The 25059-nt window shown below is 40.6% G+C and overlaps 1 protein-coding gene across 4 annotated transcripts in view; it reads right to left on the minus strand.

The window, feature by feature from the left end:
* Window positions 1–6657: 6657 nt before the first annotated feature.
* Window positions 6658–25059, minus strand: part of epc1a (enhancer of polycomb 1a) — a 28454-nt gene continuing 10052 nt past the window's right edge. For 3 of the 4 annotated variants that reach the window (XM_081697416.1, XM_081697415.1, XM_081697414.1), the window contains 14 exons: window positions 19926–20085; window positions 16751–16870; window positions 14872–15017; window positions 14275–14481; window positions 12993–13141; window positions 11911–12058; window positions 11453–11611; window positions 11138–11227; window positions 10771–10919; window positions 10334–10674; window positions 9203–9312; window positions 8944–9085; window positions 8500–8842; window positions 6658–8390 (listed from right to left, as the gene is read on the minus strand). In XM_081697416.1, coding sequence (XP_081553542.1) covers window positions 8318–8390; window positions 8500–8842; window positions 8944–9085; window positions 9203–9312; window positions 10334–10674; window positions 10771–10919; window positions 11138–11227; window positions 11453–11611; window positions 11911–12058; window positions 12993–13141; window positions 14275–14481; window positions 14872–15017; window positions 16751–16870; window positions 19926–20025 — 2277 coding nt within the window. In that variant the 5' untranslated portion in view covers window positions 20026–20085 and the 3' untranslated portion in view covers window positions 6658–8317. The remainder of the gene's footprint in view (window positions 8391–8499; window positions 8843–8943; window positions 9086–9202; window positions 9313–10333; window positions 10675–10770; window positions 10920–11137; window positions 11228–11452; window positions 11612–11910; window positions 12059–12992; window positions 13142–14274; window positions 14482–14871; window positions 15018–16750; window positions 16871–19925; window positions 20086–25059) is intronic. The other variant, XM_035533383.2, reaches the window with a different exon arrangement.

A 25059-nucleotide genomic window follows, 5' to 3' on the forward strand; every position in this document is an offset into this window, starting at 1 on the left:
TCATTGCTGCCATAGCAACAACTGTCAATGGAAACAGAAAAAACAGATATGTGATTAATGCAATTTCCATTAGCAAGTGTATTCTAACAAAATGATCAGCAAGCTTTCTCTTGGTTTCTTCAGTGTAAAGCTGATTACATCTCTTGTAAGAAATATAATAGACAACTCTTGCAGTAATGCATGAAATGGTGACAACATTTGTGTGGTTTAAATAGGTGGGAGGAGCTAACGGTACAAGAGTACAATAGTACAATTGTTATAATCCATTTTCTTGTATTGTTACTGCACTACAATGCAGCTACTCCCAGGAATCTTCTTCATAAGACAAATTAATAATATATATATATTGGTGTGCGTGTGTGTGCTTTTTGACAAGGCTATAGAGATCTCAGACTGGAAGTTGAGAAAATAGGTTTGATACTCATAAGAAACATGGAAGGCTGATGTTATATTAACAATATCCAGCTTATATGAACATCAGTAGAAGTAAAGAATAAGAGTACTCCCATGAAGGGAAACATTTTGTAAAAGTACATCACTATGACAATAACCATCTAATTAATAAAAAGTATTGTGGATTACAGAAAAAAAAGTCTGATGTGAAAAAAGTTTATGTAGTGTGCATACAAACTCCTCAATGCACTCATGAACATGCTGCCTGATGATTAGAAAAGGGCAGTGTCTCCAAATTGCCAATGCACTGTGTTTGGTATATAGTTCAAGAAAGCCATTCCAGATAATGATACAATGATCCTGTCCTCATTCTCATTCCTGTCCTCCGTGACTGGCCCACCAAGTCTGATTTGTCCAGTCGGACAATGGTAAGGACAACACACTGGTGTGATTGTTATCCCCAAACACACATCACAAGGACAGTAGTGTGCCAGGCAGGTAGGAGACAAGCGTCAGAATGGTCTCTTAACGTTGACCAGAGGGTGTGCTTTTGTGGTGTACTGCATTACACCTGAGCTGAAAATGACTGAAAAGGAGAGAGAGATTTAGACAAACCCTGGGGAAGAGAGGAAATGTGATTGGGGGCATGCAGCTGACAAAAGATCTGAGAACTACAGACAGTTTAGGTTCTGCTGAGACTCTGTGTCACATGGAGACTGCAGAGAATCTCAAATATAGGTCAGTTGACCCACAGGTGAAAATCATTAAATATGAACTAAACAATTTTACACACGCAAATTCACACACTGCCATCAACATCATCATGAGTGGGGTCATTAATTCTGACAATTAAAGACATAATTTGGTTTACATCTATTATTTAAAATGAACACACATGAACTTCAGCTTCAGCTGAAGGGTGCCTGATTGTGTCTGTAGAAGAGTGAGACAATAACAAACCCTCTATAAATAGACAGCTGGAGTCAAGCTGAGGGTTCTGTATAGATCCATGCCAAATATTTTATCAAGCACCTTTGCCTGAGGAGAGCTTGTCCAGCAGACCTCTCTAGCTCTTCCCTATGCCAGTGCTTAGTTTTGAGGGCCAGACTTTTGGTTTCTTGGCAATAAGAGACTTGATTCAACTAATGAAGATCTTGATTGCTGGCACACAAGGTGAATATGGTGTATTAAAATGGTTGTACAGAATGTCCTATGGAAGCACAGTAGCACACCTCCACTCCAGCCCTTCAGTAATGAAATTAAAGCTAATGCCAGAATTGAATTTGATAAGAGGGGCTTAGTTTATTATAAGAAAATCAAACCAAAAGAAAAAAAAATGCATTGCCACACTTGACTCGTTCATGTGAAGGTGGGAAACACACTAATATTTACTTTCACTTACAGACTTTCCTCATCCAAATACGACACAAGATGTAGAAGGTGCTGTGTTCTGCAAATGGGAGAAAAGACCTGCCAGAATGTCCAGGTCCAGTGATTATCTTCAATCTCTTTTCACGCTAAGATAGGTCTCATTGATTCCTGTATTGATCAGCAGAATGTGGCCGTTCGCAGAATTACTTCAGGGAGATTTTTCTTCCTTCTCATAGCAAGACCAAAGTCAAAAAGACTAAAGCTAGTGTGAAAAAGGCCGTACATCCATTTATACAAAAACATAATGAGGCATAGCATTAATTTCTTAAAAATGAATGCATGTGGGATGTAAAAAGTAATACTCATTTTTTGTTACTGCAGGCAAAACCTTCCATTATGCTGAGGAGAGGTAGAGGTAGAGGAGACTGAGCACTAAATCAGAGCATGTGTGGAGGTTAAGGGTAGGGAGGAAAGACAAGCAGGCACATGGAGTGGTACCTAGAGGAAGAGCAGCTTTTCTGTTCTCCTTCCCTTTAATCTCACAAAGAGCTTCTTTGTTGCTTTGTAGGTTTACTCATATAAAAACTAGGGGCAAGAGAGACCCCCACCATCCTGCTGTCTGTCTCTCACTTTTCCCCCCCCCGTCTTCCCTCCTTCCCTTTTTTCTTCCTCTCCCATGCCCATTTGGCTAAATGAGAGCAAGGCAGGTGCATGGCAGACAGAAGCTCTGTTGTGAGCCCTTTCAGTGATCAAGCTCTCTCTCTCTCTCTCTCTCTCTCTCTCTCTCTCTCTCTCAAATTTCACAAACACTCAAATTTAAATTTTTTCTCACATTCTCCTGAGTCTAAGCACCCTTGTGAATAGTGTGCAGGCAGGAGTGGTGCTCTCCATGTCTAGTGCCAGACAGCCATGGACTGCATGGTCTTCTCTCACCACAGCCAGCAGCGTCTAAGTCTAAGTCTGTCCACCAATTGGACAGCATATTTAATATTGGAATGAAGAACTGATCAAGTCTCGGTGACACTCTGCCTCATCAGTGGAAATCTTTCTAGTGGTTTACGTCAATTACCGATGGGCTGCTAGTCTTTTCATTAAATCACATGCTGAAGCCCACAACTCTTGACCTAGTGATCTCCCACGTGTTGTCATGGTAACATTAAAGGTAATGTATTCTGATTGGGATGCATTTGTGACCAGAGCAGCACTCGTTTAGGAAATGGTAAAACTGCTTTTTTGGCAAGAGCATTGATTAAACCCCCCCCCCCCCCAAAAAAAACCCCAAAAACCCAAAGGCCAGCTTCTAATCAGTCAGCCGTCATGCAGATTGGACCTGCCACAAAAGCCTGGCAGATTGGAAAGGCCACATACAAAGAATGTATCCCACACCATTTTCTTCTGAGCCACTTCAAAGTCAATTTTCTTACTTTGTTCCAGTCTTCAGAGCTTTTTTTGTTGGCATGCTGATGTCCGTATGGGCCACGTGTAAGTTTTAGTTGGTAAATCTGATTATTCTAAATAGTATCTATAATAACTAATAATAATAACAACAAGGACAGGAAGAAAAAGGAAGTATAATAAAAACAAATGTATATGCTGAAACATGGATACCATAGCAAGCTGGGACAGTGTGTTTTTGGTGCTTTCTGAGCAAATATAGAGCAACTTAATTTCCTTTCCCTCTTTATGGTTCCGTCTCTTGGGAAGGACTGAAAGGTGATATCAGCACGTCATTCTTCTCACTCTCAGTCGACGGTAAAGTCCAAAAGGCCCATGAGAGGTTCTCTCTCTCACCACACACTCATTCCAGTGATCATGCTTGTCCTCTTTGATCACTGCCTGCCATTTGCCCAATCATGTTTCCCTGCTCACATCAAACAACATGCTGTTTGTCCTGAGCCAGGGCAAGAGCTTGACCCGGTCTCCACAGAAGGTTCTGACAAAGGCCATGGACTCCCCACAAAACTGACCTTCATCTGCCAAGCCTGTCCATCTCTCCCAGTGACACAGACAAGGGTAAGAAACCCAGAACAGTGCTACAGGAGCTGAGCAAGAATGCAGTGCAAGGTGCCAGCAGTAGGAAAGGTCCCGATTCATTTTCATCAACATTCCTATTTTTTATTTTTTCCATAGCTAGTTTACCTTTTCCTGACTAGAACTGGTTAATCTAATTGGCAAAAATGACAATCTATCTATACATTTCAAAATACAGTAGAGCATGAGTAAGAAATTACGCAGTTCTGCTCTTTTGCAGAGCATACTACAGCCTTAATGTGGACAGTGCGATACACTTCCTCCTCCGATGTGCTGATCTTTTATTGAGGGAGCCTTCACACAGGTTTTCACACACTGATTATTTCCCTGCTTAAGGTGAACATTCAGCCAAGGCAACCTTCAGGCTCTGCAAGAGAACTGTCCATCAGCTGAGGAAACAGTCAGCCGGCATCCTGTGTGCATGAATAATGTACTCTCATTCTAAGCTATTTTGCACTTGTACTTGTGAACAGATAGGAATTTAGGAATACAGACCACAGACCTAGTAGACATGTTACGCAAAGTGACGGAAATCCTGGGGCAGTGTAAACGAGTCGTATCTCTCTCTCGTATCCCTCTTGTACATGCACAGATACATACACCTGTGACTGAACACAAGCCCAGGGATCACATTGTTGGCCTTCTAGAATAAAAAAAGTAAATATATAATCTTCGATTCAACAATCCAAAAACAACAACAAAAAAACCCCCACCATTGTTAGCAGAGCCAGTAAGTGTAATATTACGATGATCCTAAAAATATTTGTGATTTTCTACCTATGAAAGCTTACATAATGAAAGCACTTTGTATTAATATTCAAATCAAGTGAAAAAGAAACATCTGGCATTTTAAATGAGAACAAAGCAGAGTGAATAAGTAAACCCAGGCTCATATACACAGCGGATTCTTTAAGCAATTGGAAAGTGAAAATGTATGCAGTATTTACAGTTGTATTGGGCAGGATGATTGACAAGGCAAGCCTAAAACATTTGACTTTTTGACCTTAAAAAAACTCCACAGGTGCTTTAGCCTAACATGACTTCAGAACGACGACAGCCTTAGATCCTGGCATTCAGTGGTGAATGAAGCTCATTTCTCAGGTCCAACCACACTCGTTCCTGGATTCCTTTATTCATCACCGCTTCTGGCTGCTTCTCAGCCAGCTATGACCTATGAATCTTTCACAGCAATGTACTCACTCAACAGGAATGAGCTTTCTTCATGCAGATGCATGTACAGAATGTATTAATACGTACTAATCTATTTATTAGCTTGAAAGCTCTTTGCTAAATCTAAAGGTTAAGTTGTTGCTCATAGTTATTTCCCTAGAGATTGTTGCAGCTAGGGTAAGACACTAGCCATTTACATTATGAATCCTGTCAGGTTCTCTTAAAGATATCACTTTGCATTCTACTCTTACCAATTCACGGTGATGTATGCTTACAGGTTGGCAGAAGTTGCAACAAAAAACAAACAAACAAAAAACACCTTTAAAGAAGAATCACAGGTGACAAGTGACTGTACTTTAGTTAGAAATCAGGCCTAATCTGAGACTAGGTTAAGTTGCCAGAAAGCGAAAAAGAAAACGCTGATTTCTTCTTTAACTGCTAAGGATATTGCCTAAACTTGGTATGACACAAATTTTCCTATTCGTGTCAACACTAAACCAAACAAACCACTTAAACCAGGCGCTTTTCTATACAATCCTCACACTTGTGAGCCAAATAGGATAAGGAGAAGATACAATTAAAGAGAGCCTTCCAAAAGATATGAACACCTGATGTGATCTTACAGACATTTTAGCAAGTGGTAGCCGACTGCTGCACTTCCTGCAGAGCCATCCTGGGACTTGATGTGCAGAGAAAACAGATCCAAGAGCCAGAAGAGTGAAATTAAGTTTACATGACCGGAAAGGAAAAGTGAGCACAGGTGATTTCAGTGTCACAGCTTTTCAGTGCACATCTTTCTCGTTGTTCTATAGCAGTTACTGCGGTCACATGAAAATGTGTTTTTATCTTTCCCTCTCATACGTTTCCAAATTGACAGCTCAACTCCATAAACTTTCATGATCAGTAAGGCTACTACTGTTATAGTGAACACTATTCTATTCCTGGTTTCTGTATTCACCTTACATTTGCCCGTTTCATGTTCTACAGCAAAGCAATCTGCAGGCTTGTGGTTATATTCATATATGCCAAGATTGGGAATTATTCAATAAGGAGAATACCTTGCCCCACAGACATGCCTTCCGTGCTTTCCTTTTTCAGTTGGGCTCAAAGAACATAGCGGGATGCAGGTATTTGTAGAAGAGTAGTTGTCACTCATGACAGCACTGAGTATTTAAACTGAGCTCTATGCATGTTTGCCCAGTTCAATGCAGCTTGCAGCACTCACCAAGGTTTGTGTGATGTGGGAGAACAAATTGGGAAGTAAAAATGTTTCATACATCAAGCCAGATCCTTACAGGCTGAGTGCATTTGCATACACAATAACTTTTTCACTGGAAACCAGCTCAGGATTTGACAGAACATAACGGTTGCTGTGTCCCAATGTAAAAAGCCCACCAAGTTGAAACATGAGCACTGCTGAGAACTCCGTGTAAAATAATCCTCAGGAAAAACCTCCAACCTCCTCTAATAAATTTGAAACAGGACTGTTTCCAGTAAATCCACATTCTAGAGTGCATTTAAAATGAGAAATTATGGTAATTAACAGAATTTCTTAAAATGTATTTTTGATTACATCTCAAAACCACCCTGTGCATATTTCAACTCTTAGTCCATAAATATTAAGATGTGAATTATAAAAAGCACTCATTCATACAGTCTCATTCAATTAATAAAGCACTCCAAGACCTTGCATCACATATAATAACCTGGGTTTTATTGTCAGATTTCTGTGAATGATCACATATCTTTCCCCCTCCCCTCTTTTTTTCCAATAATATTTTTTTTTATTTTTAAATTCTCAATATTTTAATTAATCTGCCACCAGGCTAGTCTAGCCCTGGAGGGTGTTTCAGTTCAGCCAGTTGACTGGGCATTTGAGATCGGGGCTCTGGGCAAATCAGGACCACAGCACTGCGGCCTTGCCCGAGAGCGATCCTCTTCACGGAAGAGACGAAGCAGTATATTCCCAAAGGAAGGCACACCTTTTAACTTGTGGTTTTAGGCCTTGAAATGGAGTCCTTCAGATGATGTGTTCGGAGATGGAGGTCGAGGAGACTAGAGCAGGGCACTTCCTGCTGCTCCTTCTCTAGTTTCGCTTGCCGCAAGTTCAGCTGAAAAAAGTGTTACGGCCTCAGCAACGATGGAGTCAACGGCACGCTCAACAGCCAAAAGTTCTGACGAGCAACCAAAGAACGAAGTCTTCCATTTTACGCGAAGCGCAAAGTCGCTTCACCACAAGAACGGACAACAACAACAAAAAAAAACTAATGAAAAAAAGATACAAAAATAATTGTCTCTGTTGTACAAAGAAACTACAATGGGAGGGGAAAACTATTTCATAGTATGAAAAGGAACTGAAATTATACAAAAGCAGCAATAATCATTACTGAAGTCAACAAAAACAAAAACAAAACCCAAACAGTGCTTTAGTTGAAATGGAAGCTATAGATGCTTCCAAGTGAAGACTTCATGACTTGTCTGTCATTTGTATTGGGATGATTCATTAAATGGAAGATTCCTGCACTTTGCCTCAAACAATGATCCTAAATCCTTTGAGTGAGCCAAAAAAACAAACAAACCCCTCCCCCCTAAGGAACTAAAATTAACACCTTGGAAAAAAAAAATAATACACAAGTTGCTGTATCATCCATGTGACTTGCAAAGAGAACCAGCGGAACTAGAGATTGAAGAACCTGACATGGCTCACCATGTTGACAAAAACAAAAACAAAAACACACCTATAGCTACCCAAACACCTACAACACAGGAAAATGAGGGTACAGTGTTCATGGAAAAGAAAGTGTAAACACAGCACAATAAATAGGTAAAACAGCAGGTTTCCTCACCATGCACAATGCAATGATTCTTAAATCCTCTCTTCCGCCATCCAACACACACCAAGTTTCTCTGCATTCTTTTGCTCCTCCTCTTTTTTCTTTTTTCCTTTTTGTAATTCCCAAGTGCAAAACATCACAAACAAATCTGTATTCAAGTAACATATATACAAGGGGGGGGTAGAGGGATGTTTTACAAATATGCAGTTACTGTACATTGAATATTTGCCATATTCATAATTTACACATGAATCTTTTCATATCAACAGTAACAATATATAAAAAGGGGAAAGAGGGGGTTAAAAAAACAAAAAAAAAACAAAACAAAACCCACAAACAACAAAACTGTCCAAAAACAAACACACACAAAAAAAACCCCAAACAAAACAGAGATGAGATTTGCTGTCAAAACCCGACAGTTGCTGTGGAAACCCACTGTCCCTTTGCATTCCCAAAAGCAATTGGTGCACAGCACCAAAAGATTGGACTGGGCAGGGAGAAAGCCCAGGCAACGGTTACTACGTCACCTCCATAGCTAATGTGTTTTCCGCTATACTGTTTAGTGACTGCTTTTCCTGTTCATGATTGTCCCTGTAAAGGAGGACACACAGTTAGCATTCGTTTCCTTTAAAACACCCCCCCCCCCCAGTAAAAGAAGCTAACAAGGAAGGGTCATCATGTGGTCTGTGTGTACACTCACCCAGTGGTGACTTTGGGGAGTTGACAATTGTTAGCGGCAGCTGCGAGTTTTAAGGCGGGCGGCATGCCGCCGAGACTTCTGGGAAGGTGTCGAGCACTGAGGCTGGCGATCTGGGGTGTCGCCACACTCAGACGCAAACTGTTCCCAATCAGAACCTGAGGGGCTGTGTTGGCAGTACTGTTACCGTGGTTACTGAGTGGGTTCTGTGAATTGTGGACAGAGCCAGTGGTAGAGTGGATACTGTTAGCAGACGGTAAGCTAGGTGTTGCAGAGGTTGTTGTTGGTGATGGGTTTGCGACGATTGAAGCTGATGTAGTGGAGAGCTGTAAGCCCTTATAAACTCCTGAAGGAACACAAGAAAGCAAGAAAATATAAGACCACCAAAGAACAGGCCGATTACATCAAGTAGAGGAGGAGAGCAAGCAGCAGGGGAAGATCACAAACCTGAGGCCTGAAGGATGCCATTTACTCCACTTCCCATAACACCATCCTCTTTTACCTTTAGGGTCAAGAGCTGATCAGAGGTGATGAGAGCAGAGGCTGCAAACTGGGCGCTGGCTGAATCCAACATTTTTGACACAAGAGACTATTGGAGAAAAACAAGTTAGCCAGACCCACACATGGCTGTAAACACGGGCACAAACACCCCTTCTAAAAGGCAATGAAAACACACAGACACCCCCCCCCACACACACACACCCACCTGTGTATTGTTGCAGGCTTCATTGGCCTGCTGTTGGATCTGCTCCAGCTGCTGTTTCTGCATTAAAGCCAGTTGTTCCTGATGCTCCTGGTACTGTTCTGCTGTGAACGCTACCACATTGAGACAGAGAGACACACCCCACCAGCAAAGGAAGTTATAAAGAATTACTGCAACAATTGCTACTGTTTGGGTGTGCCCCTATTCCCTTAAACACCAGCAGCCAGTCTGTACATCTGACATCTGTTTAGCAGGCCATGTGCTATTACTGTCCATCTGAACATTTTAAAAGCACATAGCATAAAATATCGGAACCGGATGCAAAACATAACAGCACTAACGCAATGACCTCTAGCCACAAGAATCATTTTGCCCTTCACAAAATTGTCAGTCCCAATATTAACCTCTCAAACCCAACCTTGCTACAGTACTCATGAGTAAACACAGGGCACCATCTAGATGACAGTCTGCAAACTTTGTAAGAAGCAAGACTTCACAAATTGTGAAAGAGAAGCTACAAAGCTTGCAATTAATGCAGAACATTCTTGAGCAGAGTATGCAGCATTGCAGCCTGCCCAGTACACAAGGACTGCAGCTCCTGCTAGACTCCTTTCTGAACTCATTTCCATTGATATTAAAAAAAAAAAACCCCAAAACAAGCTTTTGATGAGCTTGTGTGGCTGAAGAAACACCCCCCCCCCCCCCCAAAGCTTAAAATTGCTTCTTTAACATTTCAGAAATGTATGGCCATACATGAACCATGTCCACTTTCAATTTATCCATCCATTAGCCATCCCTCCTCTCCCTACACAAAAGGTCAATTGTGGCCAAGACCAAACCACCAAGCATAAGAGAATTAGCACAAATTAATTTCCTCCATCCACACCACCCTCCCTCCTAAGAATGCACACACACCAAAGCAAAAACAATGGAGTTTAACAATTTCACAAATTATAAAATAAACAGCAACAGCACCGCACATATGCAATTAATACAGCAGCCTAAGGAATTGTCAAAGCCAAACAGCATTTCATATAAATTTTCCCATACTTCCCTTCTCCTGAAGATGTCTTTTACACACATAAGCTACAACCTGAAAACTGTGCCTGCGTGTGTGCACGGGCTCTTGCTCACCGACTGCTGCGGCTGCTGTCCGGCTGGGAGCACCAGCGCCAGCCCCAACAGCTGCGCCTGCTGTGGTGCGGGTGAAGCCCCGGAAGGCCCTGCCTGCAGTCCGCGGTTTAAAGTGCCTCCAGCGGCATGCCTTAATGTTGCGCAAGATCTGCCTCAGGTCCGGCAACATGGAGGAGGAGGCTGGCGAAGGAGGGGGTGGAGAGGAGGAGGCCAGGGCAGAGCAACTGCCACGGGAGGTGCCTTCTTGGTTAAGAGGGGAAGCCGGAGACGAGTCCTCTGCATCCGAGTCCAGACTGTGGAAAATGACGTCTAGATCCGAGTGGGCTCGATCCAGGAGAACTCTGCACATCACATAAGGGCACAGGCATTCCATATTTGGGCAGAAGACAGACTAAATGAACGAGAGTGCAGTAACCGTGTAGCCGGCAGTGTCTCACCTGCCCCCTCGGCCGAGGCGTCGGCGTGCCAGGCCGAGGCAGCGGCGCGGTGATGTTAGGCTGGTGAGGGTATACCGGAAGCGGGGGTCACATGAACCGCCCTCAGCCTCACTAGACCACGGCCAGCCAGCCCTCTGATCCAGACGAGCCTGAAGTGAGAGTGGCAAATGCTCATTATTCTGGAAGTGATGGGGCTCAGTTACATCATTAGCCTTGGCTAGTGATATGGATTTTTTCATATACAAGAGAGTAAATCAGGCTCTAGATTACCAGATACCACAGTACAAGCCCAGACAAAAGACTGAGACACTAATGAATGGGGTAGAGTGATTTGCTGTGGGGAAGAAAGAGGAGAGACGAGACACACCGCATGGTAAACACAGCCTGCTTTCCTCCTGAAGGCAAACGCTCCATCAGGGTCATTCTCCTCCTCAGCCTCTGATGACCCAGAATGCATCTGCACCGAGAACAGTGACACGAGTAACTAACCAAAACTAATTCAAGCTCTCAGGAAGCTGGTTCCAACTGCTATATCTGGTAGTAAGTGGCATTTACACAGCACAGTCTATAATAAACATAAAACAACCCACCCACATTCTGGATTGTGGGCTCATCATTCTAACAAAATGCATGTCTGCTTTTACTAATTCAGCACATGAACTGAAGGTGCGTAGGTACATACCTGTGAGAAAGGATCCTCATCAGAGCTTGGAAAGTCATACTGGTTGAGGTCTTTGGGGTTGAAGAGGGAGGGGCCAGACTGCTGGGGCATGGCAAAGGGCTGGATCTTGGGCTTTTTCTCATATTTCCTTTTAGTGCGGACCATGTCTGTCTTCTCAGGCTGGAGGACCACGAAAGAGCATTAGGACAGATTGGCCAGCAAAGCACATTGGCACATTCACTGCTACCAACTCTCACTGAGGAAAGGAATGTGAATGAACCATCTGAACACTCATGTTGAAGCCCTGATGCCTTAAAAGCTCTCATTCGTTACACTGGGATCCATCAGGTCATGGCCAAGCTCTCATGAACACAAGTGATATCCAGGCTCTTGCGTAGAGCCTGCGACAACCAGCCTGGCTAACCCAAATCTGGGACCAGGTACTTTAACAATCACTATGGCATCACACAAGCCTTCACCTTAATCGTGTAGTCCTTGAGCTCGATGTGGTCTGCATGCCGATACTGGCTGCTGCTAGCCAGGGGAATGATGGGAATCTTGTATATGGGCTTGGCCATGGCCAGTGCCTCTGCCATAATATCAGCACCAAAGTCGGGCAGGCCATTCCTAAAGAAGAGCCAAATACATTAGGAGGGAGTGCTTTTGTGTGAACCTTATAAGCTGTGCGGTACTGTTAAAAAGGAAAGATTAGATACATTAGACAAGTCAATTACAGGATACCAGTGTCACTGCTTTATATTAGCAGAAGTCAAAAGTCTTTGTTTGAATATGCACTAGAATGCAAAACAAAACAAAACAAACAAAAAAAACCCCCCACGTCTAAAAATCATGCCATGAGTGTCTTACCAGTTGATTTTACCAATCAATTCTACCAGCTCACCTCAGCTAATTAGAAACTCGAGTGAACTGGAACAAAAACCTGTGAAGGACATCACTTCCCAAATCAAACTAAACACCTCTGTAGTGGACTGGGTATACCAAAATTACTTGACATTGAAGACTCAGAACCAAATAGATGAGATTGAAATGGAAAGAGGTCCCATAACATTTGCCAGGTGAATAGATTTTCACATTAGGATGCTGGGAGCAGAGAAATAAACATCCAGCATTCCAACAAATGTGAAAATGCATCAATTATGCATTAAAACTCAATAACGTTTCATTGAGTAAATATTGTGGGTGCAATTTGTAAATGGTGACACTTGTAATAGGTAAGAAATGTGAACTTTAATTGGGTAAAAATGTTACCCAATCAACACAATGCTACCAATCAACACAAGGATTTTTGCCAAATCACTCCTAGCCTTTGACCCACTTATCACACCAGTAATCAGCCATTAAAAGTTACTGGTCCTGAAAATGCAGTGGGGGTCTATGCAAGGTCAACACAATGTGATGTGAACAAAAATAGTAGCCCAATTTCTTGGCCCCAAACCTTGCCAAAACAACCAATTACAAAAAAACTGAAAGTCAGTGTAATGTAGTGAACACAGGGATTTGATTGGTGTGTGTGGCAGAAAGAGTGTACATTTTCTTGTACCTCTTCTCCACTATCTCCAGTGTGAGGTGTAGGAGCTCTCTTTTGCTCTTCTCACGTTTCTTAATCATCTCCAGGATGGTGACGGCCCTGCTCAGATCTCTCCTCAGTTTCAGCATCTTCTCATACGATGCTTCGTCATTCTTACGGTTCTGTAAGAAGTGAGTGTGAAAACAGAAAAGCCAGTCATCCTTCAGTTCAGCCTACTCTCTTGGACTGGACATCAGAGTCATTTTAAGCACCATTGGTACATACAACACTGATACATTTTGACCTGCATGAAGCTGGTTCATCCAGAGATCTCGTTTACTTTTCACACTTAACCAGAGCGCGGGCTTGTATAGTCTTGCCCAATTGGCCCCAAGTACAATAATTATACTACTAAAAAGCAAAATCAGAACAAATGCACAGTTTCACAGATCAGTTATGGCCTACACTAGAAAAGAATTCCCCCAGCACAAACACTTCAAATCTGGCATTAACTTTGTGGAGTATGAAGACATTAACACTTGTGCACCACAAAATCACACATTTTTCAGTTACAGGGTAATTTAAATAGGGATGATTGCTACTTGTCTAGCATAAAATACAAGACACCACAACAGTCAGAGCAATTATGATTGAACATTTACATAAACATGAAAAACTTGTAAGCAATCCTTATTTTTACATTAAAAACCCTACGTGCCAAGAATGACGTGACAAATACAGCCATGTATAAATGTTTCTTCTTTAAGAAAGATGTTTTACCATCAGGGATAAGTACAATAAAGCGGTATTAAAAGTGTAAAAAAGTAGGCTACTTACATTCTTGATGCTAGGACTCTCAAAATGCTAGCTAGCATAAAAAATGCTAGTGGACATCAGGCCATACTCATTTGAGTGCATATGCCCTCAGGTTGCTAGTGCTGGAATGGTAGGCTAACTGTAGCTTACATAACTTTATTGCAATGTTCCATGATTTTGCAGTTTACTGAGCAAAACGCAAATGAGACTCTGCAGCCATTGTTGCCACATGGTTGTTAAATTATTTGCTTGTTTCAGCTTAACCTACATTGCATTTTTCACTCAGTGATGGTTACGATGCACGACTCGTCATGCAGTGCATTTAGCGCTGCAGTCTAGGCCCACTCCAGAACTCACGGTCAGCCACAGTAGTGCTACTCCACACCATACACATCTAACACTTAAATTTTCAGTTGAATGTCTGTTGATGCTTAAAATTGACAATTTACATAACTGAATTTAGAACATCCGTTGACGGCAGTAGACCTTGGCCACTCACCTTCCTTGTCTGCATTTTCTCAGTCCTGCGCCTAAACGCCACATAGGGATCACCAGTGCTGGAGCCGTCACGCTTCTCTTGTTTGACTACAGGTGCAAGTGATCCACCTTTACACAACTTCCTCCTCTTGCTCCAGTACTCAAACACCTCCCTGATCAATTCATCATCTTCCTTCAACAAGAGCTTTGCTTCTTGCAGTGTCACCAGCTAGAGTGCAGGGAGATGAGGCAAACGGAGTAGTTACAGCATGCATCGGGAACAGCAAATCAGCCCTTTGTTGATAAATCAGTTAGATAGAAAAAAAGGAAAGGAGGAAGACTTCAGAGAAGTACATTTCTAACACTTAGATACAACACATGGATTACAGGTCCACATGGTTTAAAAAAACAAAAACAAACTTAAAACAAAAAACAAATTTATGCTTCCAACACCCCAGCTATCATCCAAAATCAAAGAAAAGGAACATAAGCTTGACAAGCAACAGCAGCTGCACTTGTAATTTTATAATCATCCTCCTAATCATCTTCAAAAACGCTTCATAGAGTGAAGTCTCCTGGGCCAGCGCTGCTGGCTGTGGGACATTATGAATGGCAATACCTGCTGGCCACTGCCTTTCTCCAGCCGGTCCATCATCTGCTCAAATTGCAGTGCCCCCACCTCCAGCCGCTTCTGCAGCCTGTTCACAAACGCTTCATCCTCAGTGTCCAGGTCATAGTCTGGCTGCTCCGGATCCACACTGAAAGCTGGTCATTTCAATAGAGAGGAAAAAAAAAAAAAAAAGACAGCAGTTTACTTTAAAATTCACACTCTCTCCCTCAAAGTTAATTTCATGCTCAACACGGCCTTTATTTTAAAAAATTAATTGCTGTTAACTTGCTTATTTATTCCCTTTTCAGTTTTTAAAATGTCTTCTGGGTAGAGTTAAATCTGACCTCTGACAAGAGGAATAACCACTCTGTTCTAAGTGACACTAAAAATAAAGCTTGGTTTCAATATTAATAATTGGCAAAACTCCATTCACACGAAGAGTTTGCATGTTTCAGAGTACTTTTTAAATATAACAAACTGAACAGACCAGTGGCATGTCGCTGACAAAGTTGGAACCTTTCTTGCTCCCATATCTCTCTCCCTCTGACCTCACCCCCCTCTTGGATGTGTGTGTGCGCGTGCGTGCGTGTGTAGGAGCATGCTCTGACAGTAGAACACCCCAGAAGCCATCAGAAACCCCCCCCAACAACTCTCACAGGCTCAAAAAAGTCCAACTTAAAAACCAATCTTACATTAAGCGCATCTGAGAGATTTCCAATAAAACAAGCACTCAAACAGCTATTTGGCATGTATCCACACAACTCTGCAATCAAAACTAATTATGTGCAGTAGAGCTTTTGCAGAAAGGCTGGCACTGATGACATAGCTACTTAAGGCCAAGAATTAAATGCATTTTAGAACACTAATGCTTTACAGAACACTAGTGTGTGTTCAGCTGTTACTCATATATACTGAAAAGAAAGCACCTTCAGACCTTTAAAAGTGATTTCAAAATCACCTTACCTAGCATCATTACAAAAGGGAAAGGGTCACATTGCTTTGGGCACAACACCACCCCCTCACCTCGCCAACATACACAAATGTGATTAAAAAAAAAAAAAAAAAAAAAAGTAAATATGCCCCCTTAGGTCAGTAATGCAAACCTTTGCAGCCCCACCCCCAATTGCATGGTCCCATCAAATCACAGAAAATGTTTAAAATAAAGTTTTCCCCAGAATGCAAAAACAGGAGAGAATGGACAGTTAAAGATGATCATATTTTGATATTAAATATGAAGTTTGTCCTTATACATCCCCATTTCCAAATCTTAGGTGAACATGACTGCAACGTGTAACATACTGTTTTTTAGCCAAGTCATCATGGCTTCTTTCATTTTATGCTCCCTTATCTAAATGTCATTCATTACCATAGGCCTCTATATTATATGCTAATGAAGGCTATAGTAGTAAATGACCTGCATTTTGAACTCAAATGTATATTTCCACACTCATCTTCCCTACCATTTTAGGGTCTTAAAAGCTACCTGTGCTACAGTACCAGGACAGATCATGATCTGCAAGGACCCATACTCCAACCTCTATGGGCTCTTCAGATTCCCTTGTATCTCTATGAGTGATAAACTACTTTGGGGAGAAGCAGTCACTATATTAGACTCCTAAAAGTTCTGGGTTGTTGTAAATCTTTTCTTTCTGCAATTCAGGTATAGCTGAAGCCTTCTTAAAGTTCATTTTCCTTTGCTCCTCATATTACATTTAAAGCTGTTGACATTCATCATTTTGCTAACCTATGTTTATTTGTCTTTTTAATTTATACACCGATTGTCAGTGGTCAGAAAAAGTTGACATGAGCTGTGCTGGCAACAACCAATTCTACATCCCCTACATAAAATTCCCTGGCCGTCATGAGGAATTTTTTTTACCCTACTCACATGTTGGAATAATAATCCTGGCGACAAGATCTGGTACCATTTGGAAGACATCAAAGAAATTATTCCTGGACCACTGCCTGCAACATCTGCCAGGCACTTCAGTGCAGTCAGAGATCTGGGCTAAGTATAGAAAGAAACCTAACAATCTTTGATAGTGTTACTTGAATAGTGTGGGCAAATCCAGAACCAAGTTGTATGCAAATGTTTGGTCAGTGTGCAAGTTTTCCTGAACCCCCGAATGAAGAGAAATCAACAACCTTTGCAAGGTGAAAGCCTAAACATGACATTTCTGCATATTTCAAAATCACAATTACTAAGCATTAGTTTAATTGAACATAGTGGTAAAGAAACTAGCCCTAAAAACAACTAAAACAATGAATGTGTAATGTGCAAACATTTTGACATCTGCCTGTCAGTAACTGGCATCACCTCTGTTGACAATTACAGATTCCAAAAATGCCCTGTAGTCAGCTAAAAGTTTCTCTACCATCACTTTATAATTATTTTATTTATTTATTTATTTTAAAAATACACTTTACCAACTTGCAGAAGTCTTCTAGCTAAGCAAAAAAACTTAGGTTGGCCAGCATTAACTCCAAGTTGAAGTTCTTGCCATAGATTTTTAAAAATGATTCAAGATTGGGGTCTGTGAAGGCCATGCTCCAATTCAAATCTTTCACAGATGACTGATATTTTTGGATATTACTAATTTCTAGCTACTGAAGTATTCACTGCCAAAATATCCATTACCATCATGCTTTTTACATTACCTTAATGTATAGTATTTTATTGATAATTTAAAAAAACAAAAAAAAACACCTTGGGTGATGAGCACTACCACTGAGCATCCTGAAGTGCCTGCCATCAATATAACCAATTTTGTTGTTTCAGTTTTGTCTAATTAAAATTTGTTAATTTCATCACTGAGTCAAATTCATAAAAGCCATCACCAGATTTAACAAGACTAACACGCACCATGATAACACTTCCTAATTCAAAAAGCGTGCCGTGCTGGCATATTTTACAGTTTGCATCATCCATGGTGCTGCCTCATTTCTTCCTCATTTGCACAGTGTTAGCATTTCAACAGAACACACTTCTACTAAAAATACCAGCTGCCCCGGTCCTAAATTTCATAGTAAGAAGCAAACTTCCAATGGGATGATCTTTTCTCCAACAATACTTGGTCATACATGCAAGTCATCAACAGAACTCTGCACAAACAAGCCCATTTTCAGTCTATTTGGAGTGGCATATTTTGCAGCTACAATAATACAAGTACACAAAAAGGAAGGTGACTTGCCTGGGCAGGATCCAAGAATGCCATGAACTTTTGCCAGAAGAAAAAAATTCAGTTCTTTGCAAATCATGCCAAATGCTTTTCATTTTTATGGTAACTGGCAGTTTTCTGCGTACCACTGAAGTTAGTCAGTCTGGGGATGGTCATCTGTCTCGTGGGTCTTTAATTTTTATGGCCTCATTCATACCTCAATTTGTATTGGTGTTCACCTTAGGCAGAACTGAATTTGCAGCAGAAGTCAAGTTGACCACAGTGCATTAATCAACATTGTAACTTTATGAACAGGAATCAAATACAGTGTTGCACGGCATAGTAACAGTTAAGTTTTATGAATCTGGCCCAGTATTTCTAAAAATTAAAATACCTCTAAAGTGTGCATATGGGTTATAGTGTAAACCTAACAGTGAAATTAGATCCCATTTCATATAAAAGTGTGTGTATACAATGGTCTGAGTTCTACCATATTCATGTGAACGGGTCTAAAACACAACCATCATTTGAGTGCCATCAAGGGAGCTGTTTTCATGAAGCACATCCAAGTTAATCGCTGCAAATTAATGTCTACACATCTGTTTGAGTAGTGTAACGGATCCAGATGTGCCAAGCCACATTCCAAGCTAAAGCTATTTGCAAGATTAGGAAGGTGCTGCACCCTTTCCCACAACTGAGAAAAGGAAAAATGAGACGCTTTCCATCATGTCAAATATGTAGTTGACGTGCAGTTGTTTTTTTTTTGCATTGAAAGGGATGTGGCCTTGATGTGGTCAAGCTCATTAAAAGGTGCACAAACGTAAGCAGGTGATTTAAAAGGCCACTTAACGGGGCAGGCGCGTTGTGGAAATTTACCCGAGAAACACGGTGTCTTCAGCGTGCGATTTCTGGCGAACGGATGCATGTAGACGGCTGAAAATCGGTAAGCAGGTACTTGTATTAGTCCTAAGAAATCTTGTTGATAAATGTACTGTACTTTAAGAATATTCGATGTTATCAATTAATTTGAGCATGGCAGTTTGGGCTTGCGGGCTGGCCCGCTTGTGGGCGTTGATGCATAAGGGGGTTAAAACATTCTTCCGGTATAAGATAAAATTCAGACTGTGTCATAAAATCCAATTACCATCAAAACAACTGTGCTACATGTTTAAATGGTATACAGAGTGTTAGTAAAGTTCTTTAAGGTTATATCTTGGGGGGAGGGGGGGGGGGGAAAGGGCAAAAAGAGCATTAAAAATGGATCTTCCAGAAGAATAATAGCTACATTTGTGGACACATCATGGGTTGCTATAGCGTACCTGCATTTCACAGAGGGCATGAACAAGAGCCTGGGAAACAGAATACCCTACACATTTGGAATGGACAATCAGGTAAAATATATGACAAATATTGACCACTGCAGACCAAAAATCTCAACACCGTTTAATATGGAGTATTAATACGAATGTGCATCTCCACAAAAGGATTCCTTAAAAAATATTAAGAGGCTTGCTCACTTCAAATATTCTGCTGCAAACATAGGCTCCTTCAAAAAAGGCACACCAAATGCATTAAGAATAATGAAACTGCAGCCAGAACTGCCATGTCTACCCTTCAAAATATTCAGTTATATAAAACTTATCTTTTGAGGATTCTTGTAAAACTTGACACTCAAAAACAAGAGACAGGCAACATCCAAATCAACAACCGACATGCATGTGCAACTCGTGAACAAAGCTTACATGCCAACATCCTCCACAAACCTGAAGGTTCAACTTGCTCCTACATCCACATTCAAGACAAGTTCTGCTACAAGCAGATTCATTAACAACCATCCTTCTCTTTTAATTAGCATTCAGCAGTTGTGGGAGCGCATGCCCATACAAACATACACTGCACACTCACGCTGGATGTGAATAAGCTGCTTTGGCATCTTGAATTCTCCTGGGTAGAGGGATTCATAGTAGGGGATGTTGCTCTCAGCTTCGGGCACTGGGATCACCATGTTGTCCCTCTTCTCACCGTACACCTGCTGTGCTGAGATAGCCCGCTGGAGATGGTGCTCCTGCAGCACACCCAGGAAGAGACAACAGAAATGAGGACAAATACCTTCATTCAAAAAACACACACATCCACCAAACTCAAAATACTATTGTTTCAAGCATGTTACTCAAACAGATTAACCACAACAGCAAGATCAAATGAGATGCCTCAACAAGACGAAAATAAAACAGGATAGAAGCTGTTGTGGGTTTTTAAACTACTGAAAATCATGCATATCAGCAACCACATCAGGTGTTAGACAATTTAACCAGAGATTAGCCTATTTGTTTATACTACACTTCTAAATTGTTCTCAAATGTATAAACACCACTACTAACGTTGAGCAAATCAATTTTTTAAAACAAGTTTTTATGAAATGAAGTTTTCACCATGTATAATTACAAGTCTTATGCCAATCCCATTTCTTACTGTTATACCAACAACTTAGTTCCAAGGGGCAAGAGGACAAGTTACAAAATCTGGAACTGAGGTTGAAATCTTCCCTTATGAAATGGGACAACCTTTCAAAAACCAGATACATCATCAGTAGTCAATGATGGTTTTTATGTAAACAGACTCGCAAAGTTTTTGCTGGACATTTCAAACAACCCGTCTTCAGTTGCAGTTCTCTCTCTTGCATTGGCTATAGGCTAGACATCCTTTTGCACTTGTCATTCACAACTTCAATTTCATTCATCAATCTGTCACCAAACAAAAAAAGAACACTGCTTTATTACTAGTGGTATCGTATAGGCAGAGTGCCAGCATGCAGGGCAGTGGTTAAGGTACTTGAATTGTAATCGGAAGGTTGCCACCACCAAGTTGCCACTGTTGGGCCCCTGAGCAAGGCCCTTAACCCTCAGTTGCTTAAGTTGTACTCAGTCATATCCGAGTTGCTTTATATAAAAGTGTCAGCTAAAAGCCATAAATGTAAATGTAGACGAGGGGTAAAGTTGAGTAACCGTGATACCGGACTTTAATTAAACAGGTTACTGCACCTGCACCCTCTAGCAACCTGGCATACTCAAATCACTTGATGGCATCGACTATTCTTAAAATACATCAACATAAAATTTCAAAGGACAAATATATACCTGCTTACCCATTTTCAGCCATCTATGTGCAACTGTTCACCAAAAATCTCACACTGAATAGTGTTTTGTTTTTTTTTTTTGTTAAATTTCCACAACTGTGCTCATCCTTTTTAATGGCCTTTTAAAACATGCTTCGGAACAAGATAACTTCAGATTGTCACAGAAGATTCACGATCAAAGCAACTGTGTGACATGTTTAAAAAGTATACAGAATGCTAGCAAAGTTCTTTATTTGCTTGCTCACATCTTTGTACAAAAACATGTTCCTTTGCTTTGTAACCAAACAAAATATGCTAGCCTTTAGTTACCACGAAATGCACATTACTGACCTAGAACTGTTCCAGGATAGACACTTAACATGCTCCTCTTTTAGCTTCCATCATTGCTATTGGGACAAAGAGCTACTTTCTTTGAGTGACAGCAATTCACACCTACCATGGACCAAGGTGTCAGAGGGGAAGGGAAGGGGGGCTATCAAATTAGGTCACAAGTGTTTTCCAGGCGCAAGCAGCATGACTGGCAGCCATTTCAACAAAGAATGCTACGATGAAAAAGTAGACGCCCCACTTGCCTTATTTGGTTTGCCACCTAGTTGGCTACAGCCATGCACACAGCAAAACATTGCTTTGCATTCTAAGCCTTCTTTTAGACTAATAGCAATCAAGCCGATCTTATTTAGCCTTTAATAATGGTGATATTTTTAGTAAGTTGAGCATTTTTTTTTGATATCACAACCAACCCCAAAACACCCTGATGTATAGTAACTGTGTGCATTTGGAGATTTTTGTGCACTTTGGAGATGTCCAGGACACCCAGTGGAAAATACTGTGTAGCTCCTAAATAACTTCATGTATATGTATTCAAAAGTGCTCAAATTATTAGACAAGACCCTGCAATGTAGAGCATGACTGAAAATGATTAAAATACACATTATAAACCCAAATAAAAGTTGTTTTAAAAAAACATGTTCTTCTGTATTAAGAGCCCAAATGGAACCTAAATGATGGAAAAATAAGCCTGGATGTGAATGGATGTCTTGTCCCAAGTGAATTTAAATTTTAAATCCTGATTGATCATTGTGCTGTGTGCACAATTTCAGTTAAAGTGAACTAGTACAAATCATTCAAAAATTAGCTCAACAGTGGAGGTGTGTAACAGGAAAAGATGTGTGCAGGATTCTCATGCAGAAATCAACAACAAAATAGCATTAACATGCCAGTTACCAAGACATTGGCACACTAATGGTGATTTTATACTAAAAGGGCCATAAAACAGTGAAGCAACATTAAGATAATACAAATTTCGATAACCATTGTATCTTAATGTCTCATTTTTACATCTTTGGATTTGCCTATGATTCGCAAGGCATTGAGAAATTTCTCATATTGTTTGGAGTGTGCCTCATTTAACACACTCGAACAGATGTGCCACAAACATTTTATCAACTTTTTTGCCTTCAAAACACCTTGCCGACATTGGTAGTCATTCACCATCATTCCTACTAAATATTCCCTAGGTTGGGAGAAAAGTCCTCCAACTTCTGATATGGGACCCCCACCCAATAAGCCACTGACTGGTATGTGAGACATGGGACCAGTGGTGCTTCTAGGAATTTAGAAAATGGCAACTTTAGGAGACTGTAAAAACTGAGTCTTTGGTGTAGAATTTTAGTTTAGTCTCATTATTAATGATAGGCAACATATTACATGAACGTGAACCCCTACATTCATTATAGAAAACCTGTAGGAAGGAGATACTAAACACCACATACAGATAACTGCAGCTTTTAAAGGAATCAGGCAGAACAACTTGAAATGGGTTTTAGTAGCAACTATGCTGACTAAAACTGGTTTAGCAATTGCAATTAAGTGTTAATGTTCTCTGTAGCTAGGTTAACTCACAACTCCACCTAAAAAATAGCATACTTACTATGCAAACTACATGACAGCCGAAAGGTTCAAGCTATTCAAACTCCTATCTGTAAACACTGCATCACCAAACATTTTCTATAGGCTCATTATTTGTCAGACCTGTGCTAAAAGAGAATAGCATTGCAATAAATTATTGTAACCGGCCATGCTGTAACTGGCGAGTTTCACTGACTCAAAACCCCATCTCTGCCGTAAGAAATACAAGATACCTGCTATTAGCTACATTTTGCTTAGCTAATTTTCATACATCAGGATTTCTGGAAATGAAAGAATACAAGAGTGCTAACTACTAACTCAAAGAATAAAACAGACAAAAGGTAAAAAAATTGCTCTGCTAGCTTTCTGCATATAAACAACATTCTTCCAGGTGAGTGGGTGGAAACAGTCAATCAGCCAGTTATGTGAAAGAAATGTTTAGCATGTCAATGGGGACCATGGCTCCTCCTTTGGCTTTGCCAATGCATGAGACCCTAACGCAAAGAGTCACTGACTGATATTGGAGACATGGCTTCCTAACCCACTGACTGCTGTAAATGTACTGAATCACTGGCTGAAAAATGGGTATTATGGGAGCCTAACATACTGAGCCATTGGATAGGCTACTGGATACTAACTATGCAAGTTCAAATCATGTTGCTGTGAACAATCACTTTAAGGTTGTGAAATTAACACTTACTGGCAGGCACATGCGGGGGAAAAAATCAATTTTGAAAAAAAAAAAAATCTGAATTAGTCTCTTCACACAGACAGGCTTAACACCTGGCACTTTTACAAAATTAAATGAGATTAAATAAAAACTAAACTGACCCTCATATCAGACATTTTAAAATCAGTAGCATTTCTTAGGAAGAGCAGTATTGCCAAACAAGAAAACAAGTGCTACTTTTTAGCTATTCACATTAAAACACTGTCCATGAGTTTTACTGCTCTCACCCCCACGCCAAGTTGCCATCATGAACCTTTTCATTTATTTTAAGCTTACTAGCTGATATCTTGAATATAGTAAACCCTTTTACTCAAGACAGCCACTACTTAAATTCTGACTCCCCTGTGTTCTTAGTAAATGCCCCATCTCCAAGTGCTCATCCTGTTGAATCTCAAGACAAATAACCCTAATAAAACCATTTCAGTGTGGTTTTCAGACACGACACAATCTGTCTCAGTTCTCCTCAATCTCAGGACTGCCTTTGGTACAGTTAACTATAACGTTCCACATGACCAGCTACAGAAGCGAATTAAACTGCTGCAGAATTTGGGTGTTTCCTAGTGTCAGACTTCTTATCTTCTCTTATGGCATTCCATAAGGCTTGCTTCTGGGCTCTTCATTACAGAACTTACAGGCTACCACTCACTAAGTGTACTTTCACCTGTGTGGACTTGCAGCTATATCCATCCTTACTTAACACTTGCCTATTCAACATCTCCCTGTATGACTGCGCACACAAAACTGACTCGTGGATATTTAGTCACAATCAGTTAAGATATCAAGACTGGTTCTTCTCAATTTTATCATCTGAATTACTCAAGAACACCAATAGAAATACACAAGGAGTCCTGAATGAGTCTGCAGAAATCCTGACAATAGAAAAAAAAACAAAACAAAACACATTACACCAGATCTCAACCATTAACTGTTAATATGCATCTGAGTATCAACATTTCCCTCCAATTTTAGCTCTTACATTTCCCTATGCCATCTTTATTAATATTAGAAAAATCAGATATATTCCTACATCAGTGAAACTGCAAACAGCATTGCACTTATCCATAAATCTTTGCAGAAAAGTGGGAAGTCAGATTTAGTTTCTACTAGTTCCAGAATTATTTTTGTAAAATCATGAGGCATTTGACTTTTAAACGCAAACAAAGTACATTACACAACATGGTTAAAAGTTCTATGTATGCTAATTATAGTTTATTACATGAGCTCAAATCCCTCAACTAAAAAAAAGCCAATTCAGCTTCATGTCT

The sequence above is a fragment of the Electrophorus electricus genome, chromosome 15 (assembly GCF_041902795.1).
Source record: "Electrophorus electricus isolate QZ-2024a chromosome 15, ASM4190279v1, whole genome shotgun sequence".
Taxonomy (NCBI): Eukaryota; Metazoa; Chordata; class Actinopteri; order Gymnotiformes; family Gymnotidae; genus Electrophorus; species Electrophorus electricus.